Genomic DNA, 25,981 nt, shown 5'->3' with positions numbered 1-25,981 from the left:
AATGTTTTATTCTATAATTTGTCGAACAAAATTTAGGTGCAATTTGGAGGCCCTTGAAAACTTCTAATTTGAGCCGCCAGCGTGTAAGACTACTACCAGGGTCAAATGAGATAATAAATGGTGATTAGTCACTAGACTAAATTTTAGGTCATAAAAATAGGGTATTAAGAGCTTGCTCAATCAATTGCCAAAAACTTTCCTCTCTATCGTAGAGTAATTAGTTTGTGCTTGCACAATGCCTTAGATGCATGTATTCTATCAGCACAAATTTCTTGTGTGGGCAATTGACTATTATTCACGATATTTATTTGTATATGTTTTGAAAAGTTTACAGTTTTAGAAATACAGTTAGCATTTAATATTTAAACGGAAATCCTTCATTATTTATGTCAACTTAGGCATTTGGTAATTTGACTTTTCTATTTCCTGAGATATCAGTATATCATTAGTATTGACCAAATCGCATTTTAGTTTAAATATTTGTTTGGTTCTATATTCATTGGAATTGTATTTTCAAGTTTGTTTTCAATTGAAAGATTTGTAATTTCGTTGTTTAATTTTTAAATCAATTATGCGATTATAGTGTTCAATAAAACCTGAGCCCAATAATCCATCAAAAACAAAATTACAAATAAACACTGTATGAACCATTGTCTTTAAATGGAGTAATTATTAATTCGTTAACATGGTTTGATTTGTTGTATCTTGATTAATGCCATTTTCAGGTGATTTCTATAACTTTAGAATGTTTCAGGTTTTAAAATGACATTGACCTGTAATAATTAAACTTTGAAAAGTGTTAGTTGCCTAAGTTTGTTTGATTAGCCGGTTATTTAGATTTTTTTAAATCTCTTCAAAGCAGTCTATTTTGGACGATTCAAACTCATGGTTAGGATCTGTGCAGTGAGATCTGGGATCGACAAATTTAGAGTTTGGTTGTTTTTTCTGAGGGCTTGGATTTCAATGGGTTCTAAAACTGCTTAATCTGATATATCAAAGGTGTCTACTCATTTGTATTACAAATGAAAAATTGGCATTAATTTCTTGGTAATATTTTTGATAATCAAGTGCATTATTAAAGTATTGATCTGGATTATCATAATAATTCCTGTTTAATAGTCATAGTGTTGGCTGATAGACAATTTTTATTTTACTGGAGATTTTAAAATTTTCTTTGACGTGTCCAACACTCCTTTATGGTATGTCCTTTTATTTTAAAAAAATTACATTGTTTAGGTGAATGCTTTGAGTATAATTACCTTGAAGTTTGTGGAATTCATATAAGTTCTATTTTGATACCTGAAATAATCAAAATTCGAAAAGTTTTTCTATATTTTGTTCTTGAGATATGTGAGTCATTTCCAAGAAAAGCCAATTTTTATGATTTCAAAGTACATCCGTCCGGATTTTATATATTTTTAATGTAGGTAACTCCAAATAATTCAAATTGATAATTTGAATTATATTGACATTTGAATATTGATAGTTGAGGATAGACAACCTTTAAAGTAAAAATAGATTGTTTTTTGATAGAAAATGTGAAAATATGGTTAAAAAAATATATTGGAAAAAATTTATTTATACAGAATATACAATGCAAATTAATATATAGGTTTTTAATAAGGTACAGCAGTTTTAATGTAAAAAAATAAATGAAGTTTGTCGATAACAAAAAGTATAGCAACCATAATTTACATTACAAACTATAATATTTATACATTGTAAATCAGATTATTAAACATAAGTCAATAAAAAACAGTTTCAACTTAAAATTGCTACAAAGAATTAATCATAATTTTATAAAATGTAATTAATTTTGAAATATTTAACTAAACAATTATATTCATCAGTCAGTTTTGTAGTAACTATTATTTACAATAAATTTTTTTCAAATTTCCTTTTTCTTAGAGCAAATTCATAATTTCAACATTTGTTTTGGTGGCTAACAATTGTTGTTTTCAAATTCCACACACCATTTTAGGATTATTAGATATAATGAAACAGTTTATTTTGATACATTTTCGCAGGTTTGTTAGGTTGATAAACTATTTGTTTGAATATAAGCAGATGTTTCCTACATTCATATACATATAGTTTTTTCCTTTTATTATCAGATAAGTAAAACTATTTTACTAATAATTCAAAAAAGCAACTTCTCAAATTGAGTATAATTACTTAAAGAGGCATCATTTTCGGAAAAAACTGTTTATTTCTTTCACAAACGAAATATTTCAAATGGTTACTGAAAAATTCAAGCGCTCAATATCTTGTTATATTCCAATACAATATGGAGGAGAAACAAGGCGAAACAAAAGGTTTTAAAGGAAAAATATTGCTACTAAGAAAGAATTTTAATTTTTAAGCGGATACTGCGATTAGAGGCATAATAAATATAGAAGTATTGCTAAACCTCCAAGAAAAGTAGATCAATAATAAAATATCTAATCAATTGAATACCGATGTACACGAAATAACAAATGTAAAGAGAAAATACTTTAGATAGCCTTTAATTGATAATAGTATGAAGAAAAAGTTCAGCTCGCTGAATTTGTCTCCTTTGAATATGTTTTTAGAAATCAACACAAATTTTGATAATATAGCTGTTCATGTGAACCACTCCAAATTCACAAGAAGCTTTATTTTCGTACATAGTAAGTGGAAAGCAGTGCAGAGCATTGAAAAAATAGTGCATCTTTCTTTCAAATATAATCTGTAATATTTTGAGAAAATACAATTAGGAAATAGCAAAAATATTGGATGAATAAAAAACTTGAATTAAGTATTACAATCGCACATTCTCTTTTTGGAGGCTATTCAAAACAATTTCAATATTAACTTCATTACAACACTTTGAAAGAGTTACTAGATGTTCAAAGAGTAAAGAGTAAAACCAAAGACCTAGAGTTACTTTTCTCTGAACCAAATGATATGAAAGTACAAGGATATCTGATTCACGAATAAATGCCCCGAATAGTCTGAAAATCGAGTAAATAAGTAATTCTTTATAAAAACAAAAATTGGAACAGTTGTAATAATTTTAACCAAGAAAATCGTCAGATTTAAACTATTTACAGAAGCGTACTGTTGAACCACTTTGTAAGAATACATTCCAATCAAAAATCAATCAAAACTACAAAAGATATATGAATATTATTTCATTTAAATGACACTTTAAACGAACTACTCAATTTTACACTATTTATGGGCTCATAAAAGTTTTGGCAAGAAAATATTGGTGCTAGGTGAATTCTAAAATTCATCACCCACTTACACAAATTTACTTTTTTGGAAGATATTGGAAACATATTGATATCCTGAATGTCTGAATGGCAAAGTAATATGAAGTAGTTTTCTAAAATCAAAATATCTTCAATTCGAATTCAAATTGATAAACATAATTTATCAACCTATATAAAACACAATTTTAAAAAATTATATATAACATAGGCTATTGATAATTGTAAAAATCCCTGGTGTTCTTGTATGAGGTATTAAAAAAACCTACATCTTGGTTAGATATTAAAAAGTATGAATGAACAAAGAAGAGATTAATGTGGGATGTTTAGGTACCAAATGAACTTTATAATTAATGATAAGTAATAAATAGTAATGTAATTATTTATTAAATTTTGAATATTGTCCGCGTTAGGTCAACGAATTTTCCAATGATATAATTTTGTGGAAATTTTACAAAATATAAAGAATGTATGACAACTTAAAGCAGTTCTGAAACTATTTTATTCCTACAAAATCCAATTAAACGATATCTTAATAGTTTATTTACAGATAAGTTGTTAATTAATATAAAAAATCTAATTAAATAAATAATATTAAGGTGGAGAATGTGTCCTATTTGACCTATTACTTCTATGATTCCTGAAATTTCTGTTGCCATTATGTCTGTTGTGAAAGTTATTCCTACCTCGCCGCCTGTCTCTGTTAAAACCACCTCTCATTTCTCTGTTTCCTCCTTGGTAATTTCCTTGGTTTTCAGGAGGATAGTAGTCATCGTTGTAAGAGAAGTTTTGGTTATCTTGTGGCGGAGGGAAACTACCAAATGGCAACGGTGCATTTCCCAATAATCCTCCGTTTCTAGGATCAAAATTAATTGGAAAATCAGGAGGGAGGTTTGGAACACCAGGAGCAGCTCCTAATAATCCCGGTTGATTCATATTTGGTCCCATTGGTGGCACTATTGGGGGATTGTGTCCAATCATGGGATTTATTTTAGCAGTAGCATTTGTGAGTATCGACAATGCCGCAGTTAAGCTTGGATTAGTTTGTACATTAGTACCCGGGATAATATCCAAGTTAGAGAGAAGATTATTCAATACGGGATCGTGCATATTTGTAGAATCATTACGAAGACTCAATTCGTGGTTTAACAATAGCTTTTGCTGACTTGTTAAACTTTCATAAAAAGCAGAGCTTCTAAGCATGGTTATTTGTTGGTTATAGTTCATACTTGTTGCAGCTTGATCTGATTTTGGTTCTTCATTTTTTCTTAATCTAGGATCCACTCTTACCGTAGAACTTGCTTTAGGGCTGGCTTTTGGACTCATTGGCGTATCTCTTTCCTCTGTACTGAGACGGAAAATCTTTCGCAATCTAGGATCTCCAGTTTTTTCTGCATCACTTACACTAAGCTTTAAACCAGTATAGTCTGGTCTAGGTATTTCTGCGATAATCAATTTCCACGTTATAGGAGGATGAGAATTTATACTGGCATCAATTTCTGAGGCAGGGGTATAATTTTGCATACCTTTGAAGGGTAACTGAAGAGTACGGAGGTCGACATCAGATCTCAAACCTGAAAAAATAAGAAATTAAATCAGTTTATCAGAATGTTTTAGAAAATATACATAGATTAACTTTAGTTTTTTTAAATGATAGTCTTTTGCATATCAGCTCAAAATTTTAATTGAAAAAATTGGCGATGCTATTGATTACGTGTTTATGAAACAGTCATTATTGTTGGGATCATATATCTTCATTATATATTATTTATGGATTATATGGAATATAATAAGAAATTTCTAATGTAATGTAATAATCAACCCTCATCTTAATTATCTTTCGGGATTTACTTGAAGGTGACATATTAATGATGGGGAGGACACTCTACATATAAATAAGTACCTCCAACCAGTATATGCTCTTTTTACCCATCAGATTACGAAAAAATCTATTGTCTGGAATACTTTAGCACGTCAAATAGAAATTAGGGGGATAACACATGATTAACAAAAAAATATAACTGAAGATATCAGAAATTCAAAAGTAGTATATAGTGAAGAAGATCTATCTCATTAAATAGTAAAATTTATTTCTGAAACATTGAATCAAATTTTAATAGTTTTTCTAAACATTTTAATAATTTTTGGTACTGTAATGGTTATATTTTATTGTTACAAGAAATTGAAAAAATAGGTGCAAATTTATCGTTCATTTGGCTGTGACATTATGATGACGTATGCTACTTTGACATGCTGGAATATTCAAGAATGTGATTTTTTTAATGGTTAAGAATTTGCTGTGAACTTTTATCATTTTCAAATTGTCAGTCTAAGAAATGAGAGCATCTCTACGGTTCACTGAACACCCTTTGATATGCTGGAGTTAATGATTTTTCACTTATCTCGCATGGTCACGTACCTCTAAAGATTAATATTTATTTATTATCATTGTTTTATCACCGTTTTGAAAAATCTATAGACGCTTCCCCTGAAATTGGACATATTATAGGACCATTTATTTTTCCTATCATCCAATCTACCAAAACTAATAGGTTTCCGCAACGCTTAAATAACTGCACATATAGCATTATGGACTACCCCTATTAACTAAAAGTGACCATATTCTTCTTCTTCTTGTTACGTTAGGACTATGTCCTGTATTTTCATCAAGGGTTTGCCAGGAGTAGTTGGGATGCTGAGGACCAGCTTTCATACCACCTTATAAAATTTAAAATCAATCACTTTCAATTATTAACAACTTTATAAATGTATCAGTTATTTGCAAAATGCCAAGTGCAGAATCACCAGACATTATTATAAAAATCTATTTCAACAACCATACAGAATCTTTTTTCATTTTAGGTTTGATAAATTAATGAATGTCCTACAACTTACTTTTGATAATTTTTTCAGGTAATATTTATTTAAACATATATTACTTTAACAATTACCTCTTAAATCAATATCTTCATCGGAAGGAGAAATATTTATATCGACACTGCCTTGTTCATAAATAGTAACTTTATCTTTTGATTCTGTTGAACTCTGCCTTTGTCTTTGCCTAGGATCAAGTGGAACTCTACGATCTGCTTTTGGAGAATCGCCTTTATCAAGTGCTAATCTGGGATCCTAAAAATCAATAAATCTAATGTAAAAAATTGATAAGGAGGTGCTGCCTAGTATCTAGGAAAGCAATAACTTCAAATCAAATTAATTCAAATGATTCAATCTTCACATTACCTGTCTAGGTATTCGAGGATCTCGTGGATCTGTCACTGTTCTTGGAGGTGTGGTATCAGGAGTTTCTTCACTAATTTGCGTCTTTGAAGTAGATGAGAACTGATTACGGCCTTTGCTCATAGATGTTAACAATTTAGTTACTTCTGCAGAAATATCAATTTTTGAGAGATCCCCTAATTTGTCCACAACATCTTGAGGTTTTATTGCAGTTGGGCTTATATGAAAATCACTAAAAATCAATCACACATAATCAAAATGAAATATCTCAATACAGTATAAAATATTCACTCACTTTGGTTCTACAGTTTCCGAATCCTCTTCTTTGTTATCTTTAATGTCTTCATTGTCAACTTTAATTGTCAGTCTGTTATCATCTTCATCATCATCATCAGAATACCAATTAATATTGTCATCTAATTTGAATTCTTGTTTACTATCAGACGGTAAAACATTGTCTTTTTGATTAGCTTGTATCCTCATAAACAGATCTCTTTGTGTTTTTGGTAAATCTGCTGGAATGGAGGATTCTTCTTTTTTTTCCTCACCAGTATCTATATGGAGCATCGGTTCATCCTCAAGATCGTTATCTAGATTATCGGAAGGCATTGAGGTATTGAATAGTGGAGGAATTTGTCTTATATCTATGTCTTTGGTTGAGAGTAATGTGGGTTGCCTGATGTCGATGTCTTTTGTTGTCAAGGGGAAGGACAAAATGCTGGTTGGACGAATATCCTCATCTTCTATTGGTTTTTGTAAAATTCCGGCTTCTCTTTTGTATCTTTCTAAATCCAAGTCTTGAGTATCTGGCACTTTGCTAGATATAGGAGGCTTTGTTGTTGATAGGTTTGATAACGGGGGAGGTAAAGTTCGCATATCAATATCACCATTACTGAAAATGACAATATAAATAATCTATAAATCCGGAAGATAAAACAAGAATCAAGATAAATGGGAATTTCAAGTGTATAATCAACATCATCTTCAAGAAAAATACGGATGAAAAAAAAAGGGTACTAATTGATTTTTATGGTAAAGAACAAAGTTATTTCTTTCAAACGACAATTCCAGTCGCTTTCTATTAAAAACCATTTTTATGTTACTTCATTTGTCATTTCAACAGTTTAAAATTGTATGTGGTTAACTAATACAGATACTTCGGTAGTTAACTATCTTAAGACTTAAACTACCATTGTTACTAATTATTTCTTCAGCTTTAACAATGTTGAGATCGTATGAACATGATTTATTAGAGCAATTACTGCACCACATCATCACCACTTTTGAATACAAATGTTCGATATTTGATTGATTATAAACATTATGTAACGTTTTCAGAGCACTATATATGAAATAATAAAATTTAAGACATATACTTAATTAGAATGAAGAATAGGTTTTTGACAGAATACGTGAGAATAAGTGAGAAGAAATAAGTTTTTTGCGATTACCAATTTTCAATTTATACATTGGAAGCCGGCAAACTAGAATAGAAACAAGAATATGTTGTAGATTATTTAATTTTATTTTACCTATTGATCCTCATATCCTGATCTTGACCAAAATTGAATGGTTTCAGAGGGAAATCTTTAGCCATTAAGGGGACTTCTGGTTCCTGCCACCTTGAAGGTCGATTTCTACTCTTATCTAACTTATTTTTATCTATAAAAAAAATGTAGGTAATAAATTAGTTTTGCATTTTAATATTTTATCAACAATGTCTATTTAGCGCATTCATCCAAAAAGAAAATGAAAAACGAAAAATGTACAGTAAAAATGGAGTATATATTTTCAAGATTCACTTCCAAATTCAAAAATATGAACTGAAATAAATATAAAATAATAATAAATCGTATGTTCCATTATTAATATAATTCAAATAAATAAACATATTGAGCTTTGCTGTTGAATCGTCTTGGTCTCTTTTAATTGAACATAAATTTTAATATATATAATACATATATAATGCATCTAAATGTTCTTGATTTTAGGTTTATTCTGTTTTAAAATTAGTATTTTTTGGTAATTTTTAAAATAAGGATATTTATAAATAAATTCAAAGGTGATTATTATTATATATGGAGTAATTTTCTATTTTTCAATACATCAAAAGTCGAAACGTCAAAATTTATGTTTATTTTAAAAATTACCAAATATATATATATATATATATATATATATATATATATATATATATATATATATATATATATATATATATATATATATATATATATATAGTCTTTATTAAAATGATATTGACACTGACCATTTGCTTATTTATATTGATTTATAGATCACCTTCATCATGACATCATATATATCAAAATAAGGATGAAATTAACTTAGAACTTTGTTCTAATAAGAAAAATTAATTTTTCTTCGGCCCCTAGATCTCAAATATATAGCAATAATCAATTAAATTATTTGTAGTTTTATTAGAATTCACAAAATAGAACTATAAATTTTACTTAAATTTTTTAGTTCCTTTTTAGCATTTATAGCTTTTTCGTTCTTATGACTGTGAACCATTTCTAAAAATTCCCCTTTTTCGTGTATTAGATTCCGTTTCATACCTCCATCCCTCTTTTGATAATGGCTTAAAAGTGGGAGCCGAAACGTCGAGAACATTCATTATATGTATATACCAATGTTGATATAAAACTATATTATCAACGTTTTCCTATTGGAAGTGCATAAAAAACAAAAAATATTGAAAATTACTCACATTTTTTATATTGTATTTTGACTATAATTTCAGTACCCGATGATAAATACATAATTATTCGAAAGCTCGGAAGATATTTTAAACAGAGTACACTTTGGTGTTTACTACACTAACTGTACCAAGTGTATATTCCTAGCTTTCGAATACTTATGTATTTATTGTCTTGGACTGAAATTATGGTTAAGTACAATATAAACACTTAACAATAATTGATCAAAAATTTGAGCTTTTTAAAATTGGTTATAGATTGATAGAAATATCAAGATTATTGATTATGGTTGTTATAGGAAACGTTTTGTTATATTTCTTTATACTAACTGATATGAACGTTTTGTGTTGAGGACAGTAAGTTATATAATCAATTAATATAGTCAACGCATAACTTCAATACATTCAAATGTTCATAATGGCCCCTCTTATTCTTGAACATATCTTGGTTTTATGTGTTACTTAAAGATCTTTTTCAATTCTCAATTCAAGTATTGTTCGAAATCAGTTAATATATTCCATTATGAATGATGGTTCTCTACAAAAAGAAGAATGGAGTTTTGATGCATTACTCTTAAGTTACACCATAATGATCAAGATGATATTTACTACTTACTGTAAACATCAAAAATTTCGATCGCACCAAAACGTCCTAATATATAATTAGTGTCACTTGTATATTTTAAAATCGAACAATTGGTTGCTATAATTAAATTATATGGACTATCAATAAAATAAAAACTTTTTGTAACATCTTTCATTCTTATGAACTACCATGAGTTCCGATTTAAAAAATATGGTTTACTACCATGTATTCTGAATAACCAAATAAAAGGAGACGATTGCAAACTAGCAAATATTTAATAGAAATGAATGTTTTCAATATGCAGTGAGTTTCTGATTAATATTTGCAAAATATTGAAATATGAGCAACATTACACTAACATCTACAAGCAAAAATGGAAGACATTTTGTTGCCTCCTTTAAATTTTATAAATCTTAACGCATTTAACCAAAACTCAAAAGGGGTTAGAGATTGTATTTACTTCAATCTTTAACAAGAAAATAAAGATTCTATCAAGAAAATAAAGTAGAAAAAAATAGTGTACAAATATGAGAGAAAAAATTATTTTAGGATCAGTCCAAACCAATTAAAGAGTTCAATTTGAACATTAGTTTTCAATTCTTGAGTATTAGTAATATACATCCAATACTAGGACTAGATATCAAATCAAATGAAGTGTCAATTGTTATATTTTTAATAATTTGGTTTTTCTCTTCCGCATGTAAAACCGAATTTGCCAAGTCAATATAAAAAAATTTAAAACAATAAAATTAATAATCAACATAAAAAATCATCCGAAATAAAAAAAAATAAAAAAAAAACTAACCATCACATCCTTGCAACAATTCAGGGGGCACGGGTACGTTAATATCAAACAATGATGGTATCCCACCTTTTACTACCGGTTTGTTGACAGTTCCATTTTGTTCTTGTAGTTTGTCTTGAGTCTCATTGATCATGTTCAATGCCTCATCGCGACTGATCCTAGGAAATCCACCCAGTATCTCGCGCGGAGCTGTTTCTATGTGTTTAAACAAAATTTGCTTCAGACCTATAAATTGGTTCGGTCAGTGTTGCATACCTTTTTTGTAGGATGGTAGGATGGTTTAGGGTACTGGTTAGTTGGTTAGATGCAGGAAGAGAAAAACAAAAAGTCTTCGTAAATTCAATTTCGTTTTAAATAGTACCTCACGCAGATATCCTATTTCTTTCCCAATTTTTATTTAAAATTTATTATATAAATGAATTGTTTTTTTCCTGAGACTATCTAAAATATTGTAATATTATAATTTGACCTATGAGACAGAGGCAAACAAAAATTTAATCAAGAGGAATTTATTTGACTGAATTTGAGAGAAAAGAAATATCGAGAAAAGGGAATCAAAAGAAATTCTACTTCTTTTATTGTTTGAACATCGATTAGTCTGAATTTTTTACTTCCTTTGAATTTATGTTGTTTTGTGTGTATTCAATTCTTCAACATTATCAAAGATTTCAAGTGAATTATTAGTTTAAAATTTCAATTAACTTTGCACAGTAGCAACTCATCTACTATGCATCAACACTTCTTTACTCAACAGACAAATACATAATAAAATGATTTACGAATGATAGTAGCATCCGACATATTACAACTTATTATTTTGTTATTATATTATTAGTAAATAGTCATAAATTCAAGTTGATCTCCACAAAAAGTGCTATTAAGCACTAAGCACTTTCCAAAATCTCAAATTAATTTTTGAGAGAGCCAAAGTAAGTAAAAGTAATGATCCTCTTTTGATTGCTAATATTAATATTTGTTTTTAGTCAAATCAGTACAAATGAAAAAGAGGAACACAATTGAAAATAATACATTAAATAGAATGTTTTGACTTTTTTTCTATATCTATGTCCTAAAGAGGAGTAAAAAGTCCTGAAAAGAATGCCAATACAAACACTTTTCATCTGCTTTAGGCATTATGTAGTTGCTGAAATATTCATATGGTTTATCAACAGCTCACTACTACTTCATCCGCAATATAAAGTTATAAACTTTATTAAGTATTAATTGTTGAATTATTGAAACAAAATTTACGAAAACGAAATTGTACTCTTCAATTGAAAAATCTTCTTGTTTTTTTTTGGATTAGAGGTTAATTGAATGTTTGAAATTAGTTTATATCTTACTTTCAGACAATGCCTTGCCATGGGCGAATTTGCAATCGTCTCCTTGGGTACAGTGTAAACCTGTATGGTAAAATTTACAAGGAAATTCAGAATGCATATATGAACATTTGTCACCCTTAGCGCAACAGTCCATCAGATAAAACTTACACAGTTCAAGCTTCATAGGTGGTACAGCTTCGTGGGAGTAAGGACAATCATTCTGAAAGAAAAGTATTATACATTAATATTTTAATAGAAAAAACATCAGTTACTGCTCAGAGTATGTAGTAAATATGAAAATTATATTTGTTTTATTTTAACCCTCTGACAGGCGTATTATGATTCGTAATCTGGTCGGACACAATTCATTTGGTAGATGAAGTACATTTATTATTATGTTATCCGAAAGAGAAAAGGTATAAATTAGACTAATTAGTCGTAAAGAAGTATATGATCAATTTAACGAAATTCACATTGAAAGACCGCTCAGTAAGCAGAATTATTGTGGGTGAGGGATGTTCCAAAATCTGGAAGAACAGGACTATGCGACGATGCAAAGTTAGATATTTTATCATTATAAGACGACCCTCACGCAACTACAACTTGTTCACGAAATTTTAGAAAAGAAATAGTATTTTTAGACGAATCAACGTTTTGTTTAAGTGGTACAGTAAATCGACTCAATTCTCGCTAATGGATTCAATCGAAAAATACATACATACATGTTTCTAATTGCGACATTGCCAGATCCACATAATGGGGAAAATTTTATCTAGTTATATATAAATGAATTTACCATATCGTGGACAGCTACTAATTTTTCTTGAGCTTTTCTGTGTTAATATTATCAAATCAAGAACATACCACAAAAAATTTGATTCTCTAATAATTAATAACGAGATGAAACCATTTCACTCCATAACCGTCCTAACCTCTCAATTTTTCCAAGAATTGCCGATTACTCCTTAGTATCTTAGCCAGGTAAAGTAATCCGATAAATTCCTTGAATTCAGCTATCTTTGTAGGCTTTGCTTCTTTAACTCTTAGAAAGCAATTGGTAATATAACTAGAGGCTCTACTCTCTGTTATGAATTACGGAATCTTGACAGGCCAAAATATATTATACTCATTTCGCATATTGAATGCGTCCGACGGAAGGTTAATATAAAATAAAGCTAGTGGAATGGAATAATCAAGGAATTTAAAATTTTTACAAAAAATAATTAGTTTGATCAATATCCATTCAATCAATTACAAGCTGATTAAATATCCAAATTGGTATTTTCAGTTTTTTATATTTCGTCACTTTTAAAATGTGTTGTTTCTATATTCTCATTTATGTTGCATATTTCCATTAATAAAATTATTAATTTGAAAATTTTGATTTAAAAATTGGCCAATTATGATTTATTTTCAAGTAAAAACTGACATATCGTCTTTTAGCTCTAATAGATCACCCCTTATTCAAAATGACAATGACATTTTTATAATTTTTTCGAAAAGTTAAAATGACTGATGAAAATCTTACTTTTTGACATTTTCCTTGTAAGTAGAAAACGCAAACGCCTTGTGAATCTTTAAGAGGTTGTTGGTCATTCTTCCAATCCTTATCCCTTTTAATTCTACCACGATCCTTATTTCCTTTTCTTCGCTTTCTTTTAACTTCTCTATCTTTATCTTCCAATCTATTCATATCATCGGAATGCTCGGATTCGTAACTCTCTTCAGAATGACCGGAATGATTAGGTTCTACCCTGACGTCCATTTTAGGACTTCCTCCTCGCATGTTGATCATTTCGTTTTCATCTATTTCAGATTTTGGTGAATTGAACTTTCTTTGTTTAGTCTGAAAAGTATAGTGAACTTACTTTTGTTTCTAAATAAATATTAAGTATTTTCCAACTTACTTTCTTACTATCTTTTTCACCTTTTCGTCGTTTTCTTCCTCTTTTATCTTCACTTTTATCGCGATCCCTTTCTTTTTCCGTGTCATCTCCGCTGGTAGCCGCTGCTAACGCTGCTGCCGCCTCTTTTTCTTTCTTACTTAAAATTGTAGCTAATGTTTTTTCAATATTTTTGGCAAAATCGTCATCTATAGTGAAAAGAGAATTTGGTCAATGAAGTCTACTAGGAATTGTAAACCAAAGCCTGGCCATGAGTGGTACCAAAATATCATTGTCGATAGTGCTTTTTAAGATATCAATACAAATAAACGCAAATGTTTCTATGAATTAAACTTTTTTACTGAAAAAATAATTTATACCGTTATTATATATAATTAGGCTTGTCAAACGTTTTCAGAAAACGTCCCAGTGTCACGTCTCGTCCAAAGTAATTAATTGTGTAGTGTTATTGAGGATAATTATATTGTCATTTAATTCTGCGTGATGGGCGAGTTTAGTAGTGGGCACTAACTAAGTTGTGTAGCTTTAGAAGATATTTCTTTGCACAGTACACCCCCTCGTGCAAATAACAATGGGCTCGCCAACATCGGCGCTAGCTTGCGATAGTGATGAAAATCTGTCAGTTGTCAGTCGTTGTCAGCAGTGCGTGTTGTGTCAGCGAGATAGCACTGTTTCATTTGTCTTGGATTGAAAGTTTATTATCTGTTCAAATATCAAAACAGTCGTGTAAAATTACTAAAGATTTAATGAATTCCCTTTTTTGAAAAAGGTATATAGTTAATGTTCACATTGTAATTCTAAGTTTTCGGTTGCTCATGGTGATCGATCCGATATAAAAGATCATTTGCAATCAATTGAACACAAAAAGAGTTTAGCAAGTGCTTTTAGCTCATCAAATCTGACCAGTATTATTAAGACTGCGAGTTCTAATGACAAAAGCTTGGCTTACCACACATCAAATCATAACCTAAGTTTCAATTCTAATTCCTGTTGATTAAAACTTATTTCTGAGTTTCTTAAACTAAATTCTCACTTGTAAAAACTAAGTGTGAAGTAATAGTTTTAAAGACGTAGCTCCTTTAACTTAGGAAGAGAGAAGACTTGTCCAAGTCAAACTACGAGTATGTATGTATGGATGCTTCAAACAGAAATGATATGAAACTTGTGTCAATTGTTGTGTACAAAACGATTTGAACAACAGAGTAATTGGCTTTTGTGGCAATAACTGCAACACTAACTTTGGTGGTGTGAAAAGAACAAGAAAAAACAATGTTTTCCAGCGATATATGAATAGCTTAGCACGGGAAATCAATGGAATCGGATGTGTATCACTGTGTAGGATGCCAACTGCAGTAGGAAGCCATCCAATCGACATTGAGTCCTCAGTGGTGAAGATTTATAAATACTTCAACACGGAAACACTCGGATCCTATTAACGATGTCGGCTCTGGAAAGAATTTTACAGAAGTTTGAGGGTCTGAATGCGTTTTTTGTCAACAAATATGCTCCAAAACAATAAAATACATATTTACTAATTCAAATAAAAAACACTACAGCTTTTGAGGTTGCTGGAGCTCAAAGGAAACCTGACAGAAAGAAAGGCCTCAAACTTTATTCCTGGGGTGCAAAGAACATATATAGAAGTCTAGATAATACGTAATAGTATGAAAGAAAAATTTGATGGCTTTTATGACAGACGCATGCTTAAACCTCCGAGAGAACATATTTGGAAACGCTGAACACTTGTCATTGATGAGATGCTGTTGATTGCGAAAAAAGTCGATACTCTGTTGAAATTATCAATAGCAGTGTTCTTGATGAAAATATGAAATAAACAATGATAATTTGTTTGACAAAGTTGTGCTTAATAAGGAGTATTTATAGTCAAATTAGGAACAATGGAAGCAAGAAGAGATTACCAGAGATGTGATCAGTTCAAGCAAAGAAAAATGACTCAGGCTATTTGGCCACTTTAACGAGAATCACAGCAGTCCCTAGCCTGATCAAGATTGTTGGGTATGCCTTCTGCTTACCTGGGACATCAGCACCCGTTGAGAGAGTATTTTCTTTGACTAAAAATGCATAGACTGATAATAGAGGTTTGATGAAGTTAAAGACTTAATGATTTGTAAATTAACATTGGGTTAGCTTGTGATGATTTTTATAATAAGATTAAAACTAAAAAACACTTTCTAAAAAAAGTCCTAAACAATGAAAAGTGAATGTAAATATTTTCCAAGTTTTATTCATTATACGAAGTGTTCTTACTTGTAACTTGAATGAATATTAACATGTTTCAATTTATAATTGTGTCATTTATTACCCATACCCATGGCATTAGGAATATACTACCCTCTAAAACTCTAAAAACCAGCCAAGGGTGTGTATACTTAAATAACCTAGAAGAGGGGAGGGGGTTCTGTTTGAACATTTAAGATATCTGGCAAGATAAACGAGTATATATAGCATAACCACCAACGGTTGATGACTTAGACTACCCAAAATTATTTTCAAAGAACATAAGTGGTTGGTATCCCAATCAAGAGAATATACATCAGGTATTTCAAAGTAAATTAATTGTATCTCGAGTTGTGTGGCTTGTGGTTCCATTTTACTGGGGAACCACGCTAGCAAGGTTAATTCCAAATAGTTGAAGTACAAAAATTTAGTTTGGTCGGGTATCATTATTAGAAATAATGGCTTTTCGGTAACGGCTTGAAGATTATCTTCACTACAAATGGGATAATTCTGTTTATTCTCAGTCAACCCTCAAAACATATCTAATGCATTTCAGAGTTTTGTATAATACATATTATGTAATAATACTCATTAACTTTTATTCCAAATCTGATCGAGTTAATCGCGTTGTAGTCAGATGATAGGATCCTTTCTACTCGGATAGACCATCGGAAAGACCTCGCAAATTTTATGGAAAAATCACATATTGTTAACTTCTTTCTCATAATTTGCACCACCCGAAATAGCGAAGAGAATGAGAAAATACAGTGCTTTTGATTAAATCAGTAAGTAAACAACTCTATTTACCATCTAATAATGTCAAATTTCTTATTTGCTCTAAAAATCAAGAAAAATATTTTTTGAGGCCATATCAACTGCTCCATGATTCTAGTACAAAATTGATCCAATTTTAAAAAATCAACCATGATTCGCTTTATTTTAATTTGTATTGTATTAATTTATACTATTGGGTAAAGTGGAGAAAATATGAAAGTATTACTAGCGTTCTTTCAAATATAATCCTCACAGAAAAAAAATACTTTCATTTGCATCACCTGAAAATTTTCAATTTATTATTTGCTCCCCAAGGAATGCATAGAAAACATATGATTTTCTTAGGATAGACGGAAAGTACATCTTAACTTGCTATCTTCGGATGAAAGTTGGCGACCATCATGACTATTTGTATTATATTCACAGCTGCTCTAAACAATTGGTTTGATGTGTAGTTGAACCAATCTCTTAAGTTTCGCAGCCATATTCTTCGTTGTCCTATAACTTCTCTTTCCCTCTATCTTTCCTTGCATAATCAATCTCAGGAATTCGTATCGTTGTCCCCTTATTACACGACCAAAGTATCTTAAATTGCAAGCTTTTATGGTAGTCAATAATTCTCTTTGTGTTGCCATTTTGCGTACAACTTCTTCATTTGTGATTCTATCTGTCATTGATATTCGTAGTATTCTTTTCAATATCCACATTTCAAAGGCTTACAATTTTTCATTATTGCTTTGTTTAAAGTAGCTGCCTCCATTCGTACAGAAGGATCGAGTATATGTAACATTTTATAATTCTCTTTTTTAATTAGTTATTCAAGTTTTTACATTGAAAGAAATTTTTATAAAATGAAGTGTGAGCAATTTCAATTCTTACTTTTTTCTCTTCAGCGTTGTTATTTCTCGAATTAATCCAAGCCCCTAGATATTTGTATTTCTGTACTTTTTCAATGTGGTTATTTCCAATTTGTAACTGTGCATTCTGATTTTGCATTTTCGAGAAGTGAATGTATTTAGTTTTATTTAAATTCATATGTAGCATATACCGCTCGCTGACTCTTCTTACCTTTTCTGTAATTCTTTGAAGGTCTTCTTCCTGGATAATTACTTCTGAATATATACTATAAAGTATTGGTGATTATATGCAGCCCTGTCTTACTCCACGTTTTATATGTATTTCTTTTGTTAGTTCTCGCTCTATATTCATCTTGTCAGTCTGGTTATAATAAAGTGTTGCCATTATTTTGTATCTGTATTAATTTTTCACGTCGGACTTTAAAATAAGCCTTTTCGTAATCAATATCTTGAATGAACTTTTCTGTTAACATGAAGGTAGCGTTGGATGAATACATTAAAAATGAAAAGGGCATCCCGAGTACCAAGTCCATTTCTAAAACCAAATTGAGTGTCCCTCATACCTTCCTCCAGTTTTCGATAAATTCTTGTATATAACTTTCAAGAATGTCTTGTGCGTGTAACTCATTAGTGATAGTCCAATATTCTGTGCATTTACGGTCATTTGTTTTCTTGGGAAATATTTTCCAGTATTTGTAATTGGTCTTCCTCAAACAGCTCATCGTCATCCTCCTCCTAGTGACGTAAATCAGCTCCAAATTGCTCTTCGAGAAGAATGGGATGCGATGCCTGACCCGCTATTAGAATTACATAAATTGTTACAATACCTAATAAACATGAAGAATAACGTTTTTTAAAAAATGTGTTAATTTATCATTTTTTCTTTATTTTGTATATTTTTGTAGAATAATTAATAAATGTTATTCACTTTTGGCAGATTCTGTATAAATAACCTAAAAATCAACCAATTCTTACAATAAATTAAAGAGATTAATATAATTAATAAAATTATAAGACCAAATCTAAGTGTAATCTAAGAACAAATTAATAGTATTTTTCTGGTAGTGAAAATGAAAACGAAGCTAACAATGTATAATTTTTCTATAAAATCAATAATTATTCTACCAGGGTCTTTCCGAATGCTAGACCATTTGGTAAAAACGATCAGCTGATGGATTGCTTCGTTTGTTTATGTTCTTTTTGAACTTTAGAAATTATTGCTTCCCCTTACATGATTGTCAATGATTTGTTTTCGGCAGCATAATGGATAAGACATAGGCTTGGAGATTCTAACTCTGGTACTAAAAGTAAAAAAAAAGGAATCCGAGTCCAACTGAAAACTTATTTCAAATAATAGAAGATATAGAAAACATCAATGAATTCACGACAAATTTGTCAATATTAAATCTGGAATCACCAAAAAATGTAGTTGGATTATGAGATATTAAATTTGTAAAAAAACAGTTACTACATGCTGATAAGGGTAATAAAAACAAAATATAGGAATACTTAAGGTTTACTATAGTATTGTGACCTCTTGGATTAATAGAAAAAATTTAAAACTAACAAAACAGGGAAGTGGTAGTAGTAAAATATGTAGGGTACCAACTAAAAATTTAAGGAATAAATTTAAATTAATTCAAACTTTTTCAAAATGAGTGTAATAATACATTAAGCAAATATGTAAATTTAGTATAAAGTTTATTACCAAGTGTATCCATCGGGTCTTTATTTCTCAGTTTTTCCCATTTCTTTCTCTGCATTTCTTCTCTTTTCCTTAAATGTAATATACTTTTTTCTGCTTCGGTCATATGTTTTTTGCCCTTCTCATCTTTTTGTCTTCTCTTTTCTGACCGATCAGCTCTTTCTCTTTTCTTCTTATCTTTTTCATTGTTAACAATTTCTGGAGGGCCTATTTCAGGAAGTTTGTTTGAACTTGTATTTTGAGCATCAACCAATGGAGGTATTTCTTGGGGAACTGCAGAAGATTCTTCATCGTCCTCAATTTCTCCATCTTCTAAATCAAGAGGATCAATTTTTTCGGGCAGATCTTCTTGGGAAGTATTGCTATGAAGAAAATGAGAAAATTAGGTATATAAATATATTTATATAAGAAAGAAGAAGAAAGCAATTTTAGTAAAAAATGATGCGTTTTACCATGTCTTTCGATACTAATAAGACAGTAGCTAGTTCATATTCCTAACAAAAGGTATAATCTTGAGTTGTGTGCTATTTTATCATATATGTTAAAATAAGCGCGTTTGTGATAAAATATTAGCTGAAGCAGCATGGGTGGATGAATGTGGTGGTGAATATACTTATAGGTTGTATTAACGTATTGATTGGTATTCATATAAAATATGGACTGAAATTAAATATAAAGTTAAATATTGTTTCGTTATACCCATTGCTATAGAATAATTTAAAAAGGATTCAATATTGTCCCTGTCATTACAAAAAATTATACTAATCTCAACTCCATAGAGGCTCATAAAAAAGTTCAAACGCATCGAGAGCGTATTTTGAGGCGGCATGCATCAGAAGCTTAACGGAATTTAAAAGCTGTTAGTTTAAGTGGAAGGAATAATTTTTATTTTTCAACAGCTCTATGCATCACATATTATATATGGTAATAAGTCAATACCGCCCGTGGCTGAATTACTAGAAATTATCGGCCAGCTGCGAGTCCAATGTTTACTCGATTAAAAAAGTTATGAAGAATTTTAAAAGGATAAGAGAGTTGATAGATATAGTTATAACGTATAGGTCGCTGGGTTTCTAGTTTTCTTTCACTGTCAAGACGATTTTGACAAAAATATAATTATGATAATGATGAAAATATTAAAAATAAAAATCAAATTACAAAAACGTGTAGTGGATAGATAAAATTGCTCTTATCTATGAGAATAGCGTGTAAAACTATTACATTACATCAAATCTTGTTTGGGATTAGTACCAATGTTCAGCTACCCTAGTTCTAAAATTGCATATAATAATATGGCCGTCACAATTAACATCGTTAATTGTGGAAAAATTAGATGAACTAAATCAATTGACTATACTTAAAAATCTATTAGTTTAAAATATTCTTTTATGACAGTGGACTAGCGTATTAATGAAGTCTAGAAACATCTATTCACGTCATAGACGCAGGACCGTTCCTACCAGTGGGGAGTTGCGTGTTCATCACGCAGGCTGCCCATTGCAAGGGGCAGCTGCTCGAAACCGATTTTATACAAATTTAAATTTAAAAAAATAAGTAATTTGAGCATAAAACATCTCTGAAAAATGCAAACCACGGACAAAAAAAAATACCATTTTATTATTAGTCGAAATCCCAATTTTTGTTTTTTATGATTTGTACAATTTTATTTTATAGGAGTACTTCATTTATTGTATAAAATTGTTATCGCTAAATTTTTTTAACGTAAATATATTTTTTAATTGCTCGGGGGGCGTCCTATCTCATTTTTCACGCAGGCAAGAAGCTTGGAACGGACCTGCATGAACGATAATGTAAATTTAAAAAAATCAGAGGGCGATAGTCAAAAAATGTCTACCTTTCCATACGTACACAGCTCCACTGATAAAAACATTATCAGTTGTTGTTGAGAAAAAAAATTATATGCATCTATATTTATAACGTAAAACCTAAAGGGATCACAGAATACTTTAAAGAAGCCCGAAATAGAAATTGATAATGTATCAATATTCATAACATCCATTGAGAAGGACTAATGCCAATAAAACTTTAGAATTTATTTTGGGATATTATATAAAAAAGTGTATATAAAGGTATGTCCTAGGAGATAACAATGAAGATTGCACCCGTGAGTTGGAAAAACTATTTAAAAATTACATAGCAGTTGATACTTCACGTCTACACAGATTGAATAGTTTTTAGTAGATATCATAAGAAAAGAAAGAAGAGAAAATTACGGAAAGAAATACAAATCATAAAAGACACGATTGAAAAAATTTTTGATTCAAATAATTATTTAATATAAAAAAATTACAGGCGAACTCGCAGCATTATTCGAATCGGAATATAGCGAACTGATGATTGGTCTTTCACACATAGAGTCGTTTATGAAAACCATGAACAGATCATTCAAAGATAATAATTTCTAAAAACTGTAAATAGTACATTTTCAGATCTTATTCTAGATTTCAGTCAATGTCATATGGGTTCAATTGAGTTAGTTATACAAAAGTATGGAGTCTGTTCTGTATATTCAATAGTTTTAACCAAAATATCTCTAAATCTCTCTAAATCTGTTTTTTTTTCGTGATAAAATAATAGAAATGACAAATTTAAGATCGAACCTTTTTTCGATACAAGATTAATTATTGTGATATATTTTATGGTGCTTTATCCGACAATATCTAATCAAACTATCATACCATATAACAGATTTTCGAATAGACTAGCAGAAGGGAAGCAGTTAAGCGCGATTAACCAGTTGGAGCAACATTTTGAATAGCTTACAAGATAGAATTAAGTATTTTTCCTCTATTTTTAGGAGAAGTAAAATGTTTTGCTTAAAAACAATACTTCATAGGGGAGAAATAGCAAAAAAAGAAAGATTTTCCACAATTTCTAGCTTGTAAATAAGTTTTATGAAAAAAAATTAATATAACTCGCAAATACAAAATCACATGTATATAATAGAAGGGTTGGAAAAGTGCCACCTACTCTTCTAACAATTTATATTAAAAGAAAAATCAGTACAATACATATTACTACAGGCTAGTTCTGTCTTTCTCACACGCTATCATCCACTTCTAGCGGATTAATTTAAAAGGGCTACAAATATTTAGTCAAAAAATCCCTCTTAAAAATAAAATTATCCTGATTTTTCGATTCTTCTTATTATTTACTGCTAGATATTGATAATGAGTTTGTAATTCGAAATAATTTACTACCGTGAAAACACTTTTCGGTATTAAATCGATATATCTATAGAAACGTTTAGGTACAGTATATATAAAAGCTAGATAGCTTGGGAGTATGTATCCCATTTCGAAACGGACTGCCTCTATTTTTTTAAAAAACGAATATAGCTCTACAGAACTACATTTCAAAATCTATATAGGTATAGTACCACAGTAAAATGATTTCTTGGGATTCATTAAAATTTTGTATACACAAAAAAATGATTGCATAGTTTTATATAAAATTGCAAACAAATATTAGAATGTTTATTATCACAATACCTAACAGATAAAATTCAATAAAGTTTGGTTTAAATAGATTAAACATTCAATTTTTATGAGTGATTTACTTATGGAAACTCAAGTATGTTCAAGCTATTTATTAAGAAAATATGTTTCGTTAGGAAGTTACATTTTTTGATGATTATCAATTTATTTATTTTTTATCTGAATATCAAGCTATTTCTATTTTACAAGAGTATATTTGAATTTTCCCGCACTATTGTAAGTTTCCTTACAGATAGCGCTAGTTGTAGACAATCCGTTTCCAAAGGTTTCAAGGTCGACAAGATATTCCACATGTGTAATTCGACCCGTGACGTCATAACTTGGGCTGTGTGCCAACAACGTAATAATTTTTTCTCATTGTTTTTCATTTCTTATCGTAGCAATTTAATTAGTCATATATTTATCTCACAAAGCAATTTTTCACAAATGAATATACGAAAATGTAGGTTTGCAATATCGAAATATCCTGTAAATGTTATAACAAAAGTTCTATTTGATATACCCTCACCCTTGCTACATTCTATAAAAATTAACTAGTTTAGGATAATAGGCCTTAAAAACTAGGAAACCAAATCACCAATAGGTACCTATTGAAGTTATATTAAGTCAGTTAAAAATAAAACATCAAATCAACTTATTGCCTCTATTAATGAAAGGCCATGTTCATTTTATATTGAAATTACTGCTTTTAATATTTTACTTACGACTTTAAAATCTTGATCCTACAAGTATTAATCAATTCTGTTTGATAATGTGTTTTGAAATTTTTGAATTAAAATACCTACTTAGGTCTGTAATATGCAAATTTATTAAAAAATAATTCCTGAGGTCATTTCAAGGGCACACTTAGTTTTTAATTTCAAGTTAAATATTTAATAAATGAGTATATCAGTATTGTTTTTGAGATAAGAATGATACAGCTCTGATAAGAAATACCATGAAAGTGATATGAATAATTTTTGACAGATTAGCACACAGCCAAAGCCATAGAAAATGGAGGCCATTATATATTTAGCATACACAAAAGTTTCTATTACGTACCTATTTAGAAATATGCTAATATTAAGTTGGAAATGATAGAAATACAAATTTTTCATTATATTTATGATTAAATAAAATTAGAACTATAGCTAGTTACCTTCCTCCATTTTGATTACTAATCATTTTTGGCATGTGACTGATAAAAAATCTAAAATCCAGCATTTTACGTAAAAACTCAAATACTGTCAATATCTGTATTTTCACGTTATTGATGACTGGATAATAGAGTATTCATGCAATTTCTTTATTAAGTTATTTGGGCAATTTAACCCAAAGTGTGTACCCACGCCTATGTAAGATTTAGATTTCTGAAAAAATTTTCGCGTGATTATTCAATCTCAACGTTAATATGAACATATTTCTGGCCTCGGAAACAGTATTTCGTGTAATTTTGCCGTAAAAAGTAATGCAAACCTTTTAATTTCACATACGAGCGCCATTACGACCTAAGTAAATATTCACTATTAGGAATATTATTGAAATGGCATGAAAGTCACTCATTCACTGTTTTATCTGTCCAGATGTGATGTTGAGGGGACAGATATATTTAAGTAATTACGCATATTTTCATGTAAAATTTAACCGACTATTCTCTTTGGCGAGGAGACCACAAATGATTTTATGACAAAGAATGTGATATCGAGCTGGTAGCTTAGAAACCGGCCAATAGTTTTGTCCTTGTTTATCATAATCGACCAATCACTGTGCGGCTAGCCGGTTCCAACCCAGAGGTTTATGACCTTCTACAACCTAGTTAATTTGCTATTCAAGAGAAACTGAAAATATATCTAAATTCAATATGTTCCAGATTAAAAAAGGCTAAAAAATTATCTATACTCATAAAATATTCATTATCTGAGGTTTCATTGTAAGAAATATCGAATTTATTTGAACGATGAAATTCAGATCCAAATGACATCTATTGGCGAAAATTCATAAATCGATTAATAGAATTTTTTCAATATGAATATTGAATTTGATGATTCTGAATTACTTCTCATGACATAACAATAGCGGTTAGTGTTTTCATAAGTGTTTATTTTCATTATATTTGCGGTAAATTGATTATTAACATCTAATAAAGCTTCAATTATAAACTACCGCCCTCTTGTGGTGAATTATTTAACTGTTAAATTAAGTTTATTTTCAAAATCATACATGTTTACGTGTTCGTTTATTTCTGTAACAACCTAGCCATATTTTTTATTTATCCTCAATATAATATATCATCGATCAATATTCTGTCTATATTTTATACACCAATAATGCTCTAAGTGTGTTCTTTATAAAAAACTACTATATAGGCAACACCCATTTTCTTTTCTCTTTTAAGGTTAATATATACTTATGGGTATAAAATTGATGAATAAATGAATAATATTCAATTATTAGGACAGGGCCAATAAGGACTATGTATCGTTTGAACATAGTGCTGTTACTATTCAATTTTTTAAGTACTAAAGAACTTTTCAAATATCATATGTTTTTCATTGGATGGTGTAACTTTAACTTGATATTATTTCATGATTTGAAAGCAAAAAACGTGTATCCTAAAGCAAAATTTTGATATTCAACTAAAAAACAGTAATAAGCACAAGTATTCTTAGAAGAAGCACGAAAAGTAGGATTGGAGGTAAATGAAGATAAGACTGAATACATGAAAGTGGGAAGAGTTTCAGAGCCCAATCATTCAACGTTGGACGTTATGGGATACAGCTTTAAAATTACTGAAGAATTTACGTACCTAGGATTTACTATGAACATCAACAATAAAATAAAAGAAGAAATACAGATGAGGTTAAATGCAGCCAGTAGTTGTTTTTGGACCCTATCGAAATTACTTAAAAGTAAACTACTGTCAAAAAATATGGAAATAACTATATACACAGTCATAATACAGTCAGTTTTATTGTATGGAGCTGAGGTGTGGACACTAACAAAACACATCCAGAAGAAGTTGATAATATTTGAAAATAAAATATTAAGGAGGATATATGGACCGGTACAGACGACCAGATATTGTGGCTGTGATAAGAAGTAGA

The 25,981-nt window shown here is 29.8% G+C and overlaps 1 protein-coding gene across 2 annotated transcripts; it reads right to left on the bottom strand.

Annotated features, from left to right (window-relative positions):
* Positions 1 to 1,559: 1,559 nt before the first annotated feature.
* LOC130447983 (protein suppressor of sable) lies at positions 1,560 to 24,556 on the bottom strand. 2 transcript variants are annotated; one of them, XM_056785081.1, is made up of 11 exons: positions 24,354 to 24,556; positions 19,384 to 19,742; positions 13,810 to 13,994; positions 13,431 to 13,748; positions 11,924 to 12,122; positions 10,581 to 10,805; positions 8,006 to 8,135; positions 6,769 to 7,365; positions 6,477 to 6,705; positions 6,188 to 6,365; positions 1,560 to 4,810 (listed from the first exon to the last, which is right to left on the bottom strand). In XM_056785081.1, the coding sequence occupies exons 1-11, from the start codon at positions 24,377 to 24,379 to the stop codon at positions 3,831 to 3,833; spliced, it is 3,426 nt and encodes a 1,141-aa protein (XP_056641059.1). In that variant the 5' UTR covers positions 24,380 to 24,556; the 3' UTR covers positions 1,560 to 3,830. The 2 variants fall into 2 exon arrangements, with proteins under 2 accessions (XP_056641059.1, XP_056641060.1); XM_056785082.1 differs by lacking the exon at positions 10,581 to 10,805 and having other exon boundaries at positions 12,071 to 12,122.
* Positions 24,557 to 25,981: the final 1,425 nt, after the last annotated feature.

Source organism: Diorhabda sublineata, chromosome 8, assembly GCF_026230105.1.
Source record: "Diorhabda sublineata isolate icDioSubl1.1 chromosome 8, icDioSubl1.1, whole genome shotgun sequence".
NCBI classification, from domain to species: Eukaryota; Metazoa; Arthropoda; class Insecta; order Coleoptera; family Chrysomelidae; genus Diorhabda; species Diorhabda sublineata.
The sequence above is the reverse complement of the archived record's forward strand: the minus strand, read 5'-3'. Positions and strand labels throughout refer to the sequence as shown.

What these genes read in the sequence shown, in the direction of transcription:
- LOC130447983 (XM_056785081.1), bottom strand. Translation starts at nt 24,379, where the DNA reads ATGGCGCTCGTATGTGAAATTAAAAG. An exon ending in ATTGTTGCAAGGATGTGATG is followed by an intron (nt 8,136 to 10,580) that starts GTTAGTTTTTTT and finishes TTTTTTTTATAG; the next exon opens with ATAAAAATAAGTTAGATAAG. An exon ending in ATCCTCGAATACCTAGACAG is followed by an intron (nt 6,366 to 6,476) that starts GTAATGTGAAGA and finishes ATTGATTTTTAG; the next exon opens with GATCCCAGATTAGCACTTGA.